The sequence below is a fragment of the Balearica regulorum genome, chromosome 8 (assembly GCF_011004875.1).
Source record: "Balearica regulorum gibbericeps isolate bBalReg1 chromosome 8, bBalReg1.pri, whole genome shotgun sequence".
NCBI classification, from domain to species: Eukaryota; Metazoa; Chordata; class Aves; order Gruiformes; family Gruidae; genus Balearica; species Balearica regulorum.
The window spans coordinates 1,379,948-1,398,274 of record NC_046191.1 but is presented as its reverse complement, the minus strand read 5'-3'; the positions used below and the strand labels follow the sequence as shown (position 1 = coordinate 1,398,274).

General features: G+C 46.9%; 1 protein-coding gene across 1 annotated transcript in view; it reads right to left on the bottom strand.

Moving 5' to 3' along the window:
* The window catches only part of ANKRD13C (ankyrin repeat domain 13C), a 31,911-nt gene extending 16,326 nt beyond the window's left edge, over window positions 1-15,585 (bottom strand). The window contains exons 1-3 of the mRNA XM_075759110.1: window positions 15,013-15,585; window positions 4,671-4,712; window positions 858-962 (exon numbers count right to left, since the gene is read on the bottom strand). Coding sequence (XP_075615225.1) covers window positions 858-962; window positions 4,671-4,712; window positions 15,013-15,364 — 499 coding nt within the window. The 5' untranslated portion in view covers window positions 15,365-15,585. The remainder of the gene's footprint in view (window positions 1-857; window positions 963-4,670; window positions 4,713-15,012) is intronic.
* Between the last annotated feature and the right edge of the window lie 2,742 nt (window positions 15,586-18,327).

The following is an 18,327-nucleotide window of genomic DNA, read 5'->3' as shown; positions in this document are numbered from 1 at the left end:
TTTCATCAGACTTTGGAGAAATTCACTTCAAGTCATAGTAATTATATGTAGCCTACTCTGATCACAACAGGAAGAAAAGTCTCAGTAATTTTTTATAATACAAAGTATACGGTCAGATCAAAAGGTCTTTGACACGCATATTAGTAAACATGTGGGTACACATGTGTATTATTGAACATGAGCCTCTAGATCGCGTAACATCTACTCCTGCTGAGAAAATGCTTTACTAGTGAGGAGCTGACATGCAGAATGTTGTTAGTATACTACATACTAGTGCATTAATATATTATGAACTAGGACAGTGAGCTTTCAGCTGTGGGACATGGTACTACCAAATACTATTAATGTCCACTACTGAGCAGCAGTAGAATAATTTTCCCTTTACTGCTTCATATCTGAAGCAAATAAGTAATTCACTTCAATCACTGTATTCACCTGTTCAGATGCAACACAAAAGCAACATCCCATTGTCAACTGACACATCAAATATACACAGGACCACATGGAGCAGCTCCAATTACACGATCCCATAAAGCTAAAATCCATTCTGACCTTGTAACTCCAATTTTAAATATAAAATGCTAGTTTATAGCTTTTACAGTCACTTTAAGCAAAATCTTAACTCTACTTAGCATTACATATCCTAATGCAATTTCTTTCTTATCAAGGAAGTACACGTGCATAGAGTTTGTCGTATCATGTTTAGATATAAAAGAGTTCAGCTGATTAAGACAAATCCTTCAGAGAACCAGAATAGGAGTATTATTAAAAAAAAAAAAACAAACTGGCTTGAAACCCTTTTTTTTTCCAGCTCTGAGGCCTCAATTTCTGATTAATTGGGAAGCAGAGGTTCTTACTCATTTGTCTGTCTCCATAGCTGATGGCTTCTGCAAGAGGGCTCCATCCCTGAGCATTTTTCACCTTTACGGGAGCATTATGGGCTAAAAGCAAGTGGGCACATTCTGTAACAAAATAATAATAATTAGTTACAGTAAACATCAAGGATGAAGCAATATGATTCATAATAGAGGAAACAATAATAAAGCAAAAGTAGTAGGTGTTCAATATAAAGTTTATCAAAATACATATCTGGATTCTGACTCAAACTTTAAACAAAGAAAAACATTTATGTAAGCACTTATAGCACTTCCCTGTTAAACAGCAGCACTAAAAACATCATTGGTGATCAACCACCAATTATCTAACCACCGAGGAAATGTCCCTTCTGCTTCTTATAGTTTGCTTTTTATAAAGCTCTAGTTCTGCATGTGCTTATACACACACACCCCCCAATAACAAATATTTTAAAAACATTACATCAGCGCTCTCTGCTTAATGCACAACACCACGTACCAAGACACACTTCATGGTCTTCCATGCACGGAAGCTGTGCACGGACTTCCCCTCTCTCTCTCACCCTTTCCCCCAAAGGCAAACGGTGAACTGGTTTGTAGAAATGTGCATGAGGAGGGACACAGAGACTTTAGGCAACTCTCGAGAGCATCGTGTGCAGGGGAGGCAGAGCAGGAGCTGGGGCAATAACACATCCCTGCGTGCTGTAACGTCTTGTGGTAACGTGGCAACTTCAGCGGGCAAACAAGCACACTCCGACCTAGGAAAGCCTCAGAAAATGCACGTAACCTGCTGTACAACAAGTAACAGGTAGTGAGGACTAACAAGGTGGATATCTGGAGCACTGACAACAGAGCACACAACTCACAGTCCTGTGCTCCATCAGTGGAGAGGTACGCTTGCAATGTGCTACAGTTTTCATCATCAGTACCAGTAACACCGTGCGTCAGTGCTCTCCTGAGGCGCAGCATGCACACGCTGTGTTGGTAAAGCAGTGTTAACAGCTCATCAAAGCCACACAAGTTCCCAGCGGAGTCACAGCTCAGCTGGCATTCCCTTCTCTGTCTACGGGTAAAAGGTGATGGTGGAATGATGAACAATCCTTAAAATTAGGGAGAGAAGAAAGCTCTCAGTGTTTCTATGCTTTGAATAAGCTGTCCTCATTTGAAGTGGTTCTTCAGTTTCCAACTACACAAAGTTTCCTCACCACATCTCATTAAAATCAACCTGACCCATCTGCAAATGAGAGCAGTACCAAGCTGGAGCTGCAGGCTGAAGAAATGTCTCATTAGAGTAGGACGGGCAGGCATGACGGATAGAGGAACTTCCTGGACTGTTCTCCTACGATAGGTCCTACAGGAAACCGTACTAGTCATTCCAGATGCAACAATCGTGAGTCACTGGCAAGCATGGTGTTTGGAAAGGAAGAGATACTTCACTGGTGAATATACTATCTTTTGTGGTAAATAAACAAAAGCCCTGATTACTTTGTCAGCAAACACAGAGAGGTATTTTTATGGCAGCTTAAATATAGCACCTAACACAATAACAACACTGTCCAGCGAGCAGGCAAGTAAGCTTGCATTTACCAGCCAGATTACATTTTCACTTAAACAAACTGGATGTAAATACACCCTGCACTTCAGAAAAGACTGGCTGTAACGCTGCTATATACAGCTGAACGGTCTATGTGCATCACCCCAGGAAGACAGAAAACTGACCTTTGATATCCGTGAGCCAGACTGCCGAGGCAGGAAAGGACCTGGGTGGACCAACGACCACGCAGGATTCAAAGTCAAACAGGAAACCCAGGTATCGCGCTGGATGCCATGCACAAATAGCCCTGCTCCAGGCAAGCTAGACAAAGGCTCACCACAACATCCCAAAGGATTTAAGGCTTTGGGGATGACTGACTATAGGGAAAGAAGCCAAGAGGTGAACTGCAAACTGAAATCTAAAACATGCAGCCAGGGAGAAAAGGAGTGGAGGGAAGAAATGCCTTGTCTTTCCACGCTATACACGAGGGAAACGTATCCAAGGAATCTGTCAGCACTGAGGAGATTGCTTTTTATCCTAGAGCTATTATTTGGTTATTAAAATAACCGATTTTTAAGAGACTTTAAGAGTAAGTATTCAAATGTATTGAATTAAAGTTGGTAAACTCTTTTCTGTCAGTTTTTTTAGAAGCATCTTTGATCAAAATTGTTTGTATTTATTAACGCGGTATGATACTGTTGTAGCTATATGAAAGTGTCCCTTCATGAAAGCTAATCCCCTTTTAACCAAAACCATCAACCCCTTCTACAATCAACAGTGCAAAACTTGCAAGTATTAACTAATGACTGTGACAAACTAAAGCTTGAAACAAACACTGCCATAAACACAGAGTAAGTGTCTATCTATAAAGAAAAATGCCTTATTTAAGGCTGAGAAATTAAAGAAAGGCTTCTACCTCTGTTTCCTTCTGTTGTTCCAAGCCTCTAGGCTAGGACCCTCACTGGAAAACAGCACTTCTGATAAAGCACCATTTTTCACAAGTTGAAAAGCCTTCTATCTGTGACATCTAGCAGGCAGGCACTTGGAAAACATATTTGCCTCACCACTGTCTCAAAAGGTTTTTGCATATCTTCTTTTTCTTTTCTTCCTTTTTTTTCTAATTTTATTTAAAAACTATCAGAGGCCAGACCAATATTGGCCGATTCCAGCAAGCTCTATGGCTGGAATTCTTCTGCATAAGTCACCTTCAAAATGACTTCCCAATCTAACTCTCAATTATCTTGGATCACTTCATAGGTATTACCAAAATGTCCTAAGACAGCTTATTGCACTTCCTGCATTCCCCTCTCCAAATCTGCCACGTGTTTCGGTTAACAACAGCTCTCTCATGGAGCAGGACCACGCAGAAGACTCAAACCAAGCCATTCTTGTTCCAGTACTGAAAAAGAATTTCTGCTGTAAAGAAATGCTCGAAGGGTATCTGGAAAGATGAGAGCCATCGTGAGTGCCGTAGCCTGCCCTGTGCTCGCATAGGGCAGTCTTGACACACGAAGAAACAGCTAGACAGTGGGTCAGAAATTCCAATCAAGCGAGTGAAGTAGGATGCATAAAGCAGGTGAGTGATTCCATTTCCACTCGCAGAGTCATTTTATTCCAGAGGATGTTATTCTGGTTCACTTCGCTGGGAAAAAGCTAAACGGGGTTGTTCAACACCTCTAGTGAGCAGATCACCAACAATTACAGTGACACTAATCACCAGAGATGTGTTGGCAAAGGGTGTCATCACACAAACAGAAACTGATAACCCTTCTGTACAATGAATTAATTGCACATTAAAACAGAGATCTGCCTGGATCAAGTCCCCTGCCTACACATACTAAGTATATCCCTCCGCTTCGGCTGCTCGGACACCAACAGGGAAGCAGACGTGCACACACTTGTCTCCACTGCTTCGGAGTTGTTTCTCAATCTCCTACAACATTGTAAGTTTCCCAATTTCCTTTTAGCTCTGCAAAAAGAGAGGAGCTGGGTCCACCCACTGTTCTTGTTCTAGGCTCATAAGGAGTCCAACTGCTACAACTCCTTTCCACCCCACCCCATTCACTACCTAGCTCCTTGATTTGGGCCTAAAGAACAGCTCTGATTTCTTCTCCAACTTTTTGCTTCTAAATCTGCGTGGTGTTTTCTTTTCAGACAACTTCAACTTTGAACTAGCTTGAAACACAAGATTACGTTCAGGGAAATTGAAAAATCTTCTTTTCCTCTTGCCCCTAAGTCTTCAGAATAATTTAAGAGCTAACAAAATTGGTATTTTTACTTACCTTTATGTCCCAACATCACAGCAAGATGTAAAGGAGTGTTTCCTAAAACAAATAATAGAAATAAAAATATATTAGATTCAAGGTAACAGAATCCGTTGCAATTCCTTCAGGCATTTGCACATACAACTCAAACGTTACGTGTTAAGAAACTTTGGTTACATGATCTAACCGAGGAACACACTCAAATACACCAGGGAGGTTACATTTTTCTAAGCTAGCATTTGGATTATACTTGTTAAAACAAATATATCTGAAACACATTTAATGGGTCAAGAGAGCTTTTTCTTAATGACATCTTGAAACTTACTCCAGCCAACTTACTTTCCTCAAGAAAGAGATAACCCAAACCTCTATGCTTATCATGGGCTGAAAAGTCTGATAATTTACAAAGAATGACATATCTAGGTTAAAAGCTGCTCAAAGATAGGATGCTGATTAAAATTTTAAGAGCTTATTTTATTAATTTTTCAAAGATTTAGTACAAAATTTCTACTAATACAGTATTGGTTGGATTGCAGAGTAACAGTAACTTCACCACAAAGAAGCCTTTTGGTTATTTTAATGCCTTGTTTCCAAAGAAAACTCCTGAGACAGTTAGCAGATATTACAAACATGACCCTATTTTCCTGGCTATGCATATGACACATTTTGTACTTCTGCTCTTAAATATGCACTCTAAGGTACGGAGAGTTGTTTTTCTGGATTAATGCTGCTACCAGAATTCTGACACATTTTATTTATGTAGCTTAAGGACGCAAACTTCTTCCATTTAACTGTATTACTCTATTTATATTTTTAAACATTTTCTTAGCGGAGTTAACAGAAAAATTGCTGGAAATAAATTGCTTTTGCAAATATAACAAATGCACTCGATCTTAGGGTTACTTTACAGTATCCTGTTAGCAATAAGTACTCACGACATGCAAAGGATGATGTACTGTACATCTAAAAGATGCAATCCAAAACACTGAGAGGTTGCTACACAAAGTAGTTGCCAGCATACTACAGTATCAGGAAATCTCTGATCAAGATAGGCAAGCAGTCAAAGGCAGAGTTTCGAAGTGGTTTTGAATAAGCCATTCGACATGTAGCACAAATTATTCTTGCGGGTCACTAGCAACATCACAGACAGCTACATCCAGTTCATTACGCACACTCTAAGCTAACCTCAAATTTTCTATTAATAGATTTTGTAACATTTCTAAGCCAAAACATAATTGAGAATTCTGGATGCAGCCACTCTTTGTTAAAAGTGACTGAAATAACAACATTATTGAGGAACAAACTTGAGAATGAGCCAAACCATGTAATCAGAAAATTCTAATTACGCAAGCCACTTCCTCACATTACCAAGCACTTCAACAGGATATACATATATATAAAAATAGCTCTGCGCTAAGTTTTCTCTTACATTAATAAACCTTAACATTTTAAAAAGAAAACCACCCCACCTTTCAAATGGTGAATAAAACAGCCAGCCAGCTCCAGTAGCTATGACTGCTTGGCATAAGGGCAAGAAACAACAAAATGAAAGCTAACCGGGCCCCCAACAGCCTTCCCAAGAACTGTGGTTGGATTTCATTCAGGTGACAAGCAGAAAGTGCAGTTATGTGATAACACACATAATTTCAAAACTCCTCTAGACAAGGTTCTGAGCAACCTGATGTAACTCCAGTGTTAACTTTGCTTTGAGCAGGAGGTTGGATTAGATCACCTCCAGAGAGCTCTTCCAGCACAGTTGTTTCTTTGACTCAATGATCCTCTTCACATCAGAAAGTATGCAAGTCAAAAATCAGACAGGAAACTTGGATACAGCAGACAAGGGGGAGAGGAAGAGGAGCACGCAGAAAAACAGACAGTGCAATAACCGATAAAGCACAGAAACTAGAATTTATCCATTCTAGAAGAAAAAAAAAAAAAGCTATTTATGAGAAAGCTGAAAAGAGGTAACATCCTGCTTGCTGGTCTTTAGCCAGTGAGTCCCTGGCAAGGAGTCTCAGGTTTAACAAATATCAGCGAGATAAAATAAGAGGTTAGCTGCTGTATCAAAGGGAGATGAGCCAGACTAACAGGTAAGCACCTTTAGGAAAGGGGTAAGGAGGAGAGGCAAGGCAAACAGAGACAGAGTACTGCCCTGACCTCCTCCCCAAGGGAAAACAGCCTCAGCAAGAGCCGAGACACAACGCTAGCTTTGGCACGTCCAAAAATCAAACCCGGGACAGCATTTTGCACAGTTCCATCACTAACCATCTGTGTTAAGACCTGATAAACCTGGGGAGGTCTTGATGCTCTTTGGGCCAAACAAAATGGGTTTTATCAGTAGCAAGTTTAACTGTGACTTATCAAAATAAGCCATCCAAACTGTGTCAGGTTGTATGTCACAAAATGAAGAAATTACAGCGAGGAATCACTGAGCTCATCAAATGCCTTCAGGTTCTTCCCCCCAGCAGGAGAAAGGGAAGAGCTGCTCAAGCAGAAAGACTCCTCTCTTGTCTAATCGTAGCCTTAAGCAGAGGCAAGCTTTCACTCTGCCCAGGAAAACTGAGGGAAGGCAAATGCCTTGGCAAAGATGAGACCAGTGCTGCCACCACCTCCCATCTAGCAATACCTGCCAACCACCAGCCCCGAGTAGCAGCAGCAGTACTCGTCAGGGTCTGCAGCGGGCAGCCGCCAGACTTTCCATACACTCCATCTCAGAAACCCAGCTGCCAGGCAGGGACAACGGGACAAGTTAGCTTCTGCTCTCTGGGAGAGATGGCGTCTGAAAACATAAACCCTGCTTCAACAGAGCCACGCTGTTACGGTCTTGGTAGAAGTCTGTCCTGGTTTCAGCTGGGATAGAGTTAATTTTCTTCCTAGCAGCGAGCACAGTGCTGTGTTTTGGATTTGGGATGAGAATACTGTTGATAACACACTGATGCTCTGGTTGTTGCTAGGCAGGGTGTACACCGAGTCAAGGACTTTTCGGCTTCTCCCCCTGCCCCGCCAGCCAGGAGCCCGGGGGTGCACAAGGAGCTGGGAGGGGACACGGCCGGGACACTGACCCCGACTGCCCACAGGGACATTCCATACCATATGGCATCACGCTCAGCATACACCTTGGGGAAACCGGCCGGGGGATTAGATTGCGGCTCAGGAACTGGTTGGGCGTTGGCGGTCTGCGGGGGGTGAGCAACTGTGCTGTGCATCACTTGGTTTGTATATTCCTTTATCATTATTATTATTTTCTCTTCCTTTGCTGTCATATTAACTGCCTTTATCTCAACCCACGAGTTTGACTTTTTTTTCCCCTATTCCCTCCCCATCCCACTGGGGGAGGGCAGCGAGCGAACGGTTGTGTGGTTGTTTTAGCTGCCTGCAGGGTTAAACCATGACAAAGTCTCAGACTGATAAATTAATTAGTACCAGTATCTACAGGACTCAAAGGGAACCACTCCACTGGAATTCTATCGCACTATCCTAAAATATAAGTCATGTTTAGTTGCTTCATCATGGCAAGAACAGCTGCAGCTCCTCCAGAACATTTACTACCCAGAGCATGCAGAATAATCCTAGGTAAAAGTAGTCTGATGAAAAAAATGGTGAACTTTAACACTAATCAATTTTCCTAGCGAGTGCAGAGTGCAACTAAGTGTTTCTGCCAGGACAGGCAGGAGGGTGGGAGAGGACAGTTTCACTTCTTTCAGCTGCGCAGACGGTTGTAACAGCTTGAAGTTTTCAATGAACCACAGCACAAGCCACAAGAGCAAGCCTTGGATTCCAGGAAAAGAAGTAGCTTTACACGAGACAGCTGCTGGAGAGAGAGAAGGGTGCAAGTATACAACTATGGCATTTACCTATACGAGAGCACTGCAATAAAGAGGGCACTGTCAGTAATTAAGCGGCTGACACGTAGTTTTGATGACTTCCATGCAATTTAACCAAATGATAACATTTGAGATGATCATTTCTAGACACTGACTAGAACATGAATGGGCACATACTTGAACAGTTGCAATAAATTAATTCTCTTTTGGCAACAGCTTGATTCACCATATAAACAAACCTCACCCCTTCCACTGAAAGACAAATTCATCAGCATCCATAGCTTTGGGAAATCAGCATATATATACTTCCCTCCTCAAATTATATAGCCTACAGGGCCTTCCTCCATGAAAGCAGTGATACTACAGTGCCTGAAACCCTGCACGCGCACATCCAGGGCACGCAAACAAAAATTGTTTGCACAAAAACACACATGAAATACAGTACTTGTCCACACATGTGTGCATATGTAACTCTTAACCTTCCATTAGGTATCTGGCACACCTACAAGGAAGCTGTGTCTGTTTTCCAAGAGTAATTCAGCAAGAAGATTTGTCTATTCCAGAATATAACATGGCTTTATTCTGAATATATGTTTAAGGTCTTAAATGTATATCACAGTAAAAATAAAAGTAATCTAATAGGTATGCATACAAACTTCTCCCAAGAAACTCATCCCTTTTGGAATAATGACACTGGCCTGCCAATGGGTAATGTTTTTTGAGGTTAATTTAGAGAGCGAGGCAGGCTGCACTCAATTTACAGACACAGCCAGCGCTTGTTTTATCAGAACACCGTAAGTTTAACATTCTACAGGACTTGGCTTTTCTGCACTTAACTGCACACTAAAAATGGGACTGAATTGTAAACGGTAACTGTTACTAGTTGTTCTTTCTCCCCTCTGTCACTTCCTTATCACGTACCAGGATTCTTTTGGCTTAATTCTGAGCCTGATTGTAAGCTGAAGCTCTGGCTGCAGGGAGTGCCTGAGCTTGTCACTCAGACCAGAGGGCAGTGGAGATAACAGCTGTCTTCGGTGCAACCAGGTGGATGATCTGCTCAGCCTGGTGGCAGAGCTGAAAGCGGAATTGGAAAGGTTAAGGACTACCAGGGAGTGCGAAAGGGAGATAGACTGGTGGAGCCGCACCCTGCCATCCCTGAGGCCAAGGCAGCCGATGGAGGCTGCACAAGAAGCAGAGGATCCCCTGCCCTCTTGCCACCAAGCAGAAGGAGAGGACCTAAGAGACGGGGGGGAATGGAAAGGGGTCCCTGCTCAGGGCGGCAGGTGAATCCCCTCCCAGCCTCCCTCACCCTCCCTGACACAACAGATACGGGGCTCTGGAACCGGACGGCCAGGCAAATGAGGATGCAGGTGAAGGCCCATCCAAGGGGTCGCCTAGGGTGAGTCAGTCAGCCCCACGCATTATGGCTGCCTCTGTTAAGAAAAGGAGGGTAATTGTCACAGGCGACTCCTGAGGGGCACAGAGGCCCAAATGCCGACCAGACCCATCCCACAGGGAAGTCTGCTGCCTCCCTGGGGCCCGGGTTAGAGATGTTACCAGGAAACTCCCCGGTCTGGTGCAGCCCTCTGATTATTGCCCGTTGCTGGTTATACAGGTTGGCAGTGATGAGGTTGCAGAGAGAAGTCCAAAAGCGATCAAAAGGGACTTCAGGGCACCGGGGCGATCGGTTGAAGGATCACGAGCACAGGCAGTGTTCTCCTCAATCCTGTCAGTGGCAGGGAAGAATACTGAAGGGAACAGGAAAACTCACTTGACTAATATGTGCCTCAGAGGCTGGTGCCATCAGTGGAATTTCAGCTCTTTTGATCATGGGGAGGTTTACATGGCACCGGGCCTGCTGGCAACTGAAGGAGTTCAGCTGTCTCTAAGGGGGAAGGGGATTCTCACTCATGAGTTGGCAGGGCTCATTGAGAGGGCTTTAAACTAGGATCAAAGAGGGAAGAGGACACAACCAGGCTCACCAGAGAGGAGCCTAGGGGTGGCAGGCCAACGTTTGGGGTGAAATCGATAGCACAGCTCAAGTGCATCTACACCAATGCACACAGCATGGGCAACAAACAGGAGGAGCTGGAAGCCATTGTGCAGCAGGTTAACTATGACTTAGTTGCCATCACAGAAACGTGGTGGGATGACTCTCATGATTGGAGTGCTGCAACAGATGGCTGTAAGCTCTTCAGAAGGGATAGGCAAGGAAGGAGAGGCAGTGGGGTAGCTCTGTATGTTAGGGAGTGTTTCAATTGTATAGAGCTCAACGATTGTGATAAGGTCAAGTGCTTATGGGTAAGGATGAGGGGGAAGGCCAAGAAGGCAGATATCCTGCTGGGAATCTGTTACAGACCACCCAACCGGGAGGAAGAGGTAGGCGAAGCATTCTACAAGCAGCTAGCAGAAGTCTCACAACTGCTAGCCCTTGTTCTCGTGTGGGACTTCAACTTACTGGACGTCTGCTGGAAATACAACACAGCAGAGAGGAAACGGTCTAGGAGGTTCCTGGAGCATGTGGAAGATAACTTCCTGACACAGCTGGTATGTGAGCCTACCAGGGGAGGTGCCTCACTTGACCTGCTGTTTACAAACAGAGAAGGACTGGTGGGAGATGTGGTGGTCGGAGACCGTCTTGGGCTTAGCGACCATGAAATGACAGAGTTCTTGATCCACGGCGAAGTAAGGAGGGGGGGCAGCAAAACCGCGACCACGGACTTCCAGAAGGCAGACTTTGCCCTGCTCAGGACACTGGCTGAGAGAGCCCCTTGGGAGACAGTCGTGAAGGGCAAAGGGGTCCAGGAAGGCTGGGCATTCTTCAAGAAAGAAGTCTTAAAGGCACAGGGGCAGGCTGTCCCCACGTGCTGTAAGACGAACCGGCGGGGAAGACAACCAGCCTGGCTGAACAGGGAGCTTTTGCTGGGACTCAGGAAAAAAAGGAGAGTCTACCACTTTTGGAAGAAGGGGCAGGCAACTCAAGAAGAGTACAGGGATCTCGTTAGGTCATGCAGAGAGAAAATTAGAAAAGCCAAAGCCCAGCTAGAACTCAATCTGGCCACTGTTGTAAGGGATAACAAAAAACATTTTTACAAATACATTAACAACAAAAAGAGACCTAAGGAGAATCTCCATCCTTTATTGGATGCGATGGGGAACATTGCCACCTAGGATGACGAAAAGGCCGAGGCACTTAATGCCTTCTTTGCTTCAGTCTTTAACAGTCAGACCAGTTGTCCCCAGGGCATTCAGCCCCCCACCGAGCTGGAAGACAGGGACAGAGAGCAGAATAAACCCCCCATGATCCAGGAGGGAGCAGTTAACAACCTGCTACACCACCTGGATGCTCACAAGTCTATGGGGCTGGATGGCATCCACCCGAGAGTGCTGAGGGAGCTGGCGGAGGAGCTTGCCAAGCCACCCTCCTTCATTTAGCAGCACTCCTGGTTAACAGGGAAGGTCCCAGACAACTGAAGGCTTGCCAATGCGATGCCCATCTACAAGAAGGGCCGGAAGGATGACCCAGGGAACTACAAGCCTGTCAGCCTGACTTTAGTACCAGCGAAGATTACGGAGCAGTTCATCTTGAGTGCGCTCACCAAGCAGGTGCAGGACAACCAGGGGATCAGGCCCAGCCAGCACAGGTTCATGAAAGGCAGGTCCTGCTTGACCAACCTGATCTCCTTCTGTAACCAGGTGACCTGCCTAGTGGATGAGGGAAAGGCTGTGAATGTTATCTACCTGGACTTTAGCAAAGCCTTTGACACTGTCTCCCACGGCACTCTCCTGGAGAAACTGGCGGCTCATGACTTAGGTGAAAAACTTAGCTGGGTGAAAAACTGCCTGGAAGGCCGACCCCAGAGAGTTGTGGTGAATGAAATTAAATCCAGTGGGCAGCCGGTCACAAGCGGTGTTCCCCAGGGCTCCGTCTTGGGACTGGTCTTGTTTAATATCTTCATCAATGATCTGGATGAGGGGATTGAGTGCGCCCTCAGTAAGCTTGCAGATGACACCAAACTGGGTGGGAGCGTTGATCTGCTGGAGGGTAGGAAGGCTCTACAGAGGGATCCAGACAGGCTGGATCCATGGGCCAAGGTTTAACAAAGCCAGGTGATGGGTCCTGCACTTCAGTCACAACCACCCCCACGCAACGCTACAGGCTTGGGGAAGAGTGGCTGGAAAGCTGCCCGGAGGAAAAGGACCTGGGGGTGCTGGTTAACAGTCAGTGAACATGAGCTGGCAGTGCGCCCAGGTGGCCAAGGCCAACAGCATCCTGGCTTGCATAAGGAATAGTGTGACCAGCAGGACCAGGGCAGTGATCGTCCCCCTGTACTTGGCACTGGTGAGGCCGCACCTCGAGTGCTGGGTTCAGTTTTGGGCCCCTCACTACCAGAAGGACATTGAGGTGCTGGAGCGTGTCCAGAGAAGGACAACAGAGTGGTGAAGGGTCTGGAGCACAAGTCTGGTGAGGAATGGCTGAGGGAACTGGGGTTGTTTAGTCTGGAGAAGAGGAGGCTGAGGGGAGACCTGATCACTCTCTACAGCCACCTGAAAGGAGGTTGTGGTGAGGTGGGTGTTGGTCTCTTCTCCCAAGTAACTAGCAATAGGACAAGAGGAAGTGGCCTCAAGTTGCATTAGGAGAGGTTTAGCTTGGATATTAGGAACAACTTCTTCGCTGAGTGGTGAAGCGCTGGAACAGACTGCCCAGAGAGGTTGTGGAGTCACCATCCCTGGAGGTGTTCAAAAACCATGTAAACGTGGCACTTCGGGACATGGTTTAGTAGGCATGGTGATGTTGGTTTGACAGTTGGACTTGATGATCTTAGAGGTCTTTTCCAGCCTTAATGATTCTATAATTCTTTCAACCCCAAATAACTCATAGTTCAAATATGTAAACAAGTGACAGATGGATTCAGGCAGAAAGAAAACAATAACAAGGAAATGCTACTCAGGCCTTTGGTATGCCAAGGGTTTTGTTGTTGGGTTTTTTTTGAAAACTTAAGAGCACAGAAACACTTCAAGTAAAAATCTGGAGGAAGATAATGAGACAGAAATCCTCAAAGCGTTCTGTAAACAGCACTGAGTAAGCAGAAGATGTTGATTTGAATTTTTTTTATATGTATGTGCATACAGATATATTAAAAAAGGATGGTGTCAATGTTTGTGATGCACATCGAAGGTGACAGTGCAGCAAAGATGGGTCAGGAAGTGCCCTTAAAGTAAAGATACTAAGCTCATGATGGTGAGTTATTTGATGAGGAATTGGAAATGGTGTAGGGGAGAAGTCAGCAGAAGGAATACAGTGAGTGAGAAAATTTCTTCCTGAGTCTGTTCCTTTCATTCTACCAGTCTCTGCTGCAACGTCTGGAATGAAGATGACAGGATAAATATATCTGTGGCTATATTTATAACAACATACTTAGAAAAATGTTATGACAGTTGGAAGAAACACTCCTCCCTGTCTTGATTGAGAAAACTGAGCTGGGTATTACTCCACATACACTAGCCTGTGTCTCAGAGTGCCTAATGTTATCATGGACATGGCTTTGAAATTCCAATTACATTATTCTTCCCGTTGTAGCAATCCCAAAGATTGCTCTACCTTGATGTTCCTTTTTATTTTACATAACACAATTAAGTAAAACAAAGGGAACATTTATCTCTCAATCAGAAAAAGAACGTAACCGTACCCTTTAATCACAACTTCTCCAGATACCACATACGGTGCAACTTAGCGCTCCCCAGCAGAAACATACCACGTCACTCTTGAAATAGGTAGGAAACGTAGAAATGAAAACTAACCATGAAACTTAAGCTAACTTCACCGGCTAATTATTTTTGAACAATGCTTAAGTATTCCCCAAATTAAACATTTTAAAATGCTCTAGCAAGCTTTTAAGTATTTATGCACTACAGAGTAACACAAGGATCATATTTCTACCTCCGTTACTGCTACTTCTATGTCCAAAGCAAGCCTTGCAGAGGAGCAGAGAACAAGATTTTGGCTTTTTCAAATCCTAGAACTAAAGCATTTAAAAAAAAAATAGAAAAAAGTTTTGGTTTGTGTTTTTTTAGCCTGGGGAAAAACTAAAGGCAGCTCCCCCCCAGCCAAAGGAACCACTCCTGAGTGTGCCCACCCCCTCCAAAAGCAAACAGGTGACAGTTCAAACACTGTTAAATATTTGGGGTTTTGTTTTTTCAGTGAAGTAAGTTTTTGGACGTGAAGCAACACCCGGTAAGAGGAAGCTCCCCGAGCATGAGGCCGTTACAAAAGCCGGTGCCGGGCTCACCGGTATTACGAAAACCCCAGGACTCTCCCAAGCGTGCGGCCGCCCTGCTCCGCGGAGCCCAGGCCCGCTTCCCCCGGGAGAAGCGCCGGCGGCAGCTGGGCAAAGGCAGCCGAGCGCTGCGCCGAGCAGGGGGGAAGGGACAGACAGAGCCAGAGAGAGGGGGGAGGCGGCGGCTCCCGCGGAGCTCCCACACCTCCCGCACGGCGGGCACCGGGCCCGCTCCCCCCCGCCGCGCCGGCCGCTCACCGTGGCTGTCCTTCTGGCCGATGCCCTGGGTGCGGATGAGGGCCGAGAGCCGCCTCACGTCCCCCTTGAAGACGCACTCGTGTACGGGAAAGTGCGCCGGGCACTTGTCGGGCTCGGCGGGCGGGCCCGTCCCGCCGGCCGCCGGCCCTCCCTTCAGCGGCAGCCGGTGGTGGTGGTTGCTGAAGATGCGGTGGCCCCCGGCCCGGCCGCCCTTGCCGCTGCTCCCGCGTCCTCCGGTGAAGATGCCTCCGGGCGCGGCGGCCGCCTCCTCCTCGCCGGGCGCCAGCAGGTCCCCGTCCTCCTTGCTGGGCTTGTGGTCCCTGCGCAGCGAGCGCAGCTTCTCTCCGGTCATCGCCAGCGGCGGCCCCACGGGTGGCGGGGCCCCGCCGGGAAGGCTCGCCGCAGCCGGAGGGTCGATGCGCTCAGAGCCGCGGCGGCGAGTCCCGTCCCGTCGGCATCCCCCGCCACAAGCACCCGGAGCCCGCCGCGCCGAGGAGCCGACTGCCCGCCCGCGGGGCCCCGCTCAACGGCCCGGCGCCGCCGCCATCTTGGCCGACTGCTCCCGCGAGAGGCGCGGCGCGAGGCGAGACTTCCCTAGACACCGCGAGACTGCGCGGAGGGCGGGAGGCGGGGGCGGGGCGGGACGGGGGGCGGTGCCCACGGCTGAGGCGGCGTGGGCCGGTGCCGCCGCTCGGCTCGGCTCGGCTCGGCTCGGCTCGGCTCGGCTCGGCTCGGCTCGGCGGGCCCTCGGCCGGGACAGCAGCCCGCGGGCAGCCTCTGGCGGCCGCCGCCGAGGCAAAGGCCGGGGCAGCGCTGGGAGCACCGCGGGCAGCCCCCGCCGGACGGCTGCGCGGGTAGGGCCCGGGGTACCCCTCACAGGGGTTTGTGCACACGCTGGTGTACATATCTGGCACTTCTAGGGAAACAGCTGCTTCTTTCCCTGTCAGTACGGGCCTGCCGTTGTCTCACGGGTACGCGGGGAGGGAATAGCTCGTGCGCCAGGCAGCTCGTCCTTCTTCCCCTGAGGCGACTGTTTCACAAGGGCCGTGCCTTCCCACAGACCTCGTACCCCACGGCCTGGGCCCCTCACTGGGGCTACCGCGCCGGCTGTGCCTGCTGGGGAGCGCTGCCGCCTGCCCGGGCTCCCTCAGCCTCCGACCCCTGATCCGGGGTCTCGGTCCGCTGCAAAAATCTGCTCTGACGGCTCCTACGGATGCCTCTCGGATTCGTTTGTGAAGTGGGGAGGTGGATCCAGGAGTGCCTTGGTTTGAGGTTTACTTACGCAACTGCACAGACGGCAGCGTACATTCTGTACGTTGCTGCATGCCAGAGGTGTAAACAACCCCCACAATGAAATAAAGGCGACGAGCCAATTCCCCTGGTTTGCTCAGAGAGCAGCAGCACTGGGATACTTCCCGGGTCACAAAAAGTCAAGGGATGTCCCCACACCACCTCCACTCAGCACTCCTGTCTCCACCAGTGCTCCTCCCGTGAATCCCCTTGCGAGCAAGGAAAAGAATCGGGCTGCCAACGCTGTTTTCTGAACAAAACATTGCCCGGCCCCTTCCGTGGCTACTTCATTCACCCAGGGAAAGGGACAGAGAAGGAAAAGAGCCAGCGTCATACATGACTGTGAAACACAAAGTTACCTGGAGAGGACGGGACCGGTACAGGTTGTCTTCCTCAAAAGCACGTGCGGGACAAGGGAAAGATGAGACCGTCATCCAGGCCTTAGGTCAGTCCCTGTAGATGCATTATCATCTCACCAAGTAGCAGCATTAGGTTCAGAGCTTCCGGATTTCCCTGCAGGAGCTCCTTCTTTAGGGCTAGTTCTGCACATATCTACTGACAATAGTGGAATGAATTATTTAAAAAATAATGATGTGTCAAATTCCAGGTACATGGATTTTTTACTAATGATTCCAGGGGAAACAACCTATAAGTTGTCAGGAAAGTTAGATCTGCTGTGGTAAAAAAACTACCCATGTGGGTGACCTCGGTCTTTACCCAATTTGCATCATCTCCTCATACTAAGTGGCTAAGAGGAATTCTAGGCAGAGATGGGAACTATGAAATGCAATTTCTGTGCCTGCTGTCTTCAGAGTGACAGCACTGCTGCTTCCCGCACAGCTATTTACAATTCTAGTACAGAATTTTAAATAATTCTAGGGAAAAATAGAAGTCACCTTTGCTCTATAATCCATCGGTATTTCCAACAAGATTTTTCTGGCTCCTCTTGTTTTTAGAGAAAATTAAAACCCCTTTACAAACAGAATTTGAGAGGCTGACACTGTTAGCAATTCTGATGTCTCTTGTCTGCTCTCCGGTGGTGGCGGAAGAGGCCGTTTACCCCGGTGCTGTGCTGAAAACACATATGGAGCACAGCTGGTCTTGTGGAGGAGATGACCTAACTCAGGTTTTAGCTGATGTTGGAAGCTTCACGTTGCAGTTTTAATTACTGGAGGCCAGCTAAGAGGAGACAGAGGCATGAAGTCACTGTTTACCAGCTTATTATGGAGTCCCTTATTCAATCCAGAAATACAATGAACGCATTACTAACAGGACCTGCTCTGCGAAAACTGGCGTTTGTAGTGAATCCAATGTCCTCCCGTGCTAGGATTGCACTGCGTAATTATTACACACCTACCAACTCTGGAGAACGTTTGGGGGGTTTTACCATCTATCAACAGAACTCTGTCTTGTTTATATTCGTCATCTTCTTAAATCACTTAAACTGCTCTCTTCCAAGCACTAGGCAATTTAGATAAAAGTGGCAGGATCAGATATTCTGGCAATGTGGATCTGCATTTGCTACAGTTTCTGGGCTGTGAGTCTATGGAAGCTTCACTTATGGAATTCCTCAAGTAGGAAATAAAGAATGGAGGAGTAATTTCTCATGGGTGTATTCCTCCAGGAAGGATGCCAACTTTTTTTGTTGTATATAAATGAATAGGTCAAAAAGTAGAGAGGAATAAAAGACTAAATTTGTACAAAACCCAAAGGTAGGCAGTAAATGAAAATGATATACTGTGAGTGTGCATCTGCATTTATTCCAGCTGTAGTACCTAACAGAATATTGAAAGCACCAAAGTACAGAGAAATGCTCTCCAGTTGCTTTTTTCCTTACTTCCACAAGGCAAAACAGAAATAAATGAGGTCCTGGAGGACACCGAGTGGAATTTGCCAGCTCTGGAGAAATTAACTTCTGCTTCTCCCGGGCATTCAGAATGACTGGCTTGAGAGGTGCTGGAGAGCAAAACATTTTTCAAAGCGACAAAGAACATTTAAGGAAATGAAACTTAACGGGAAAAAGAA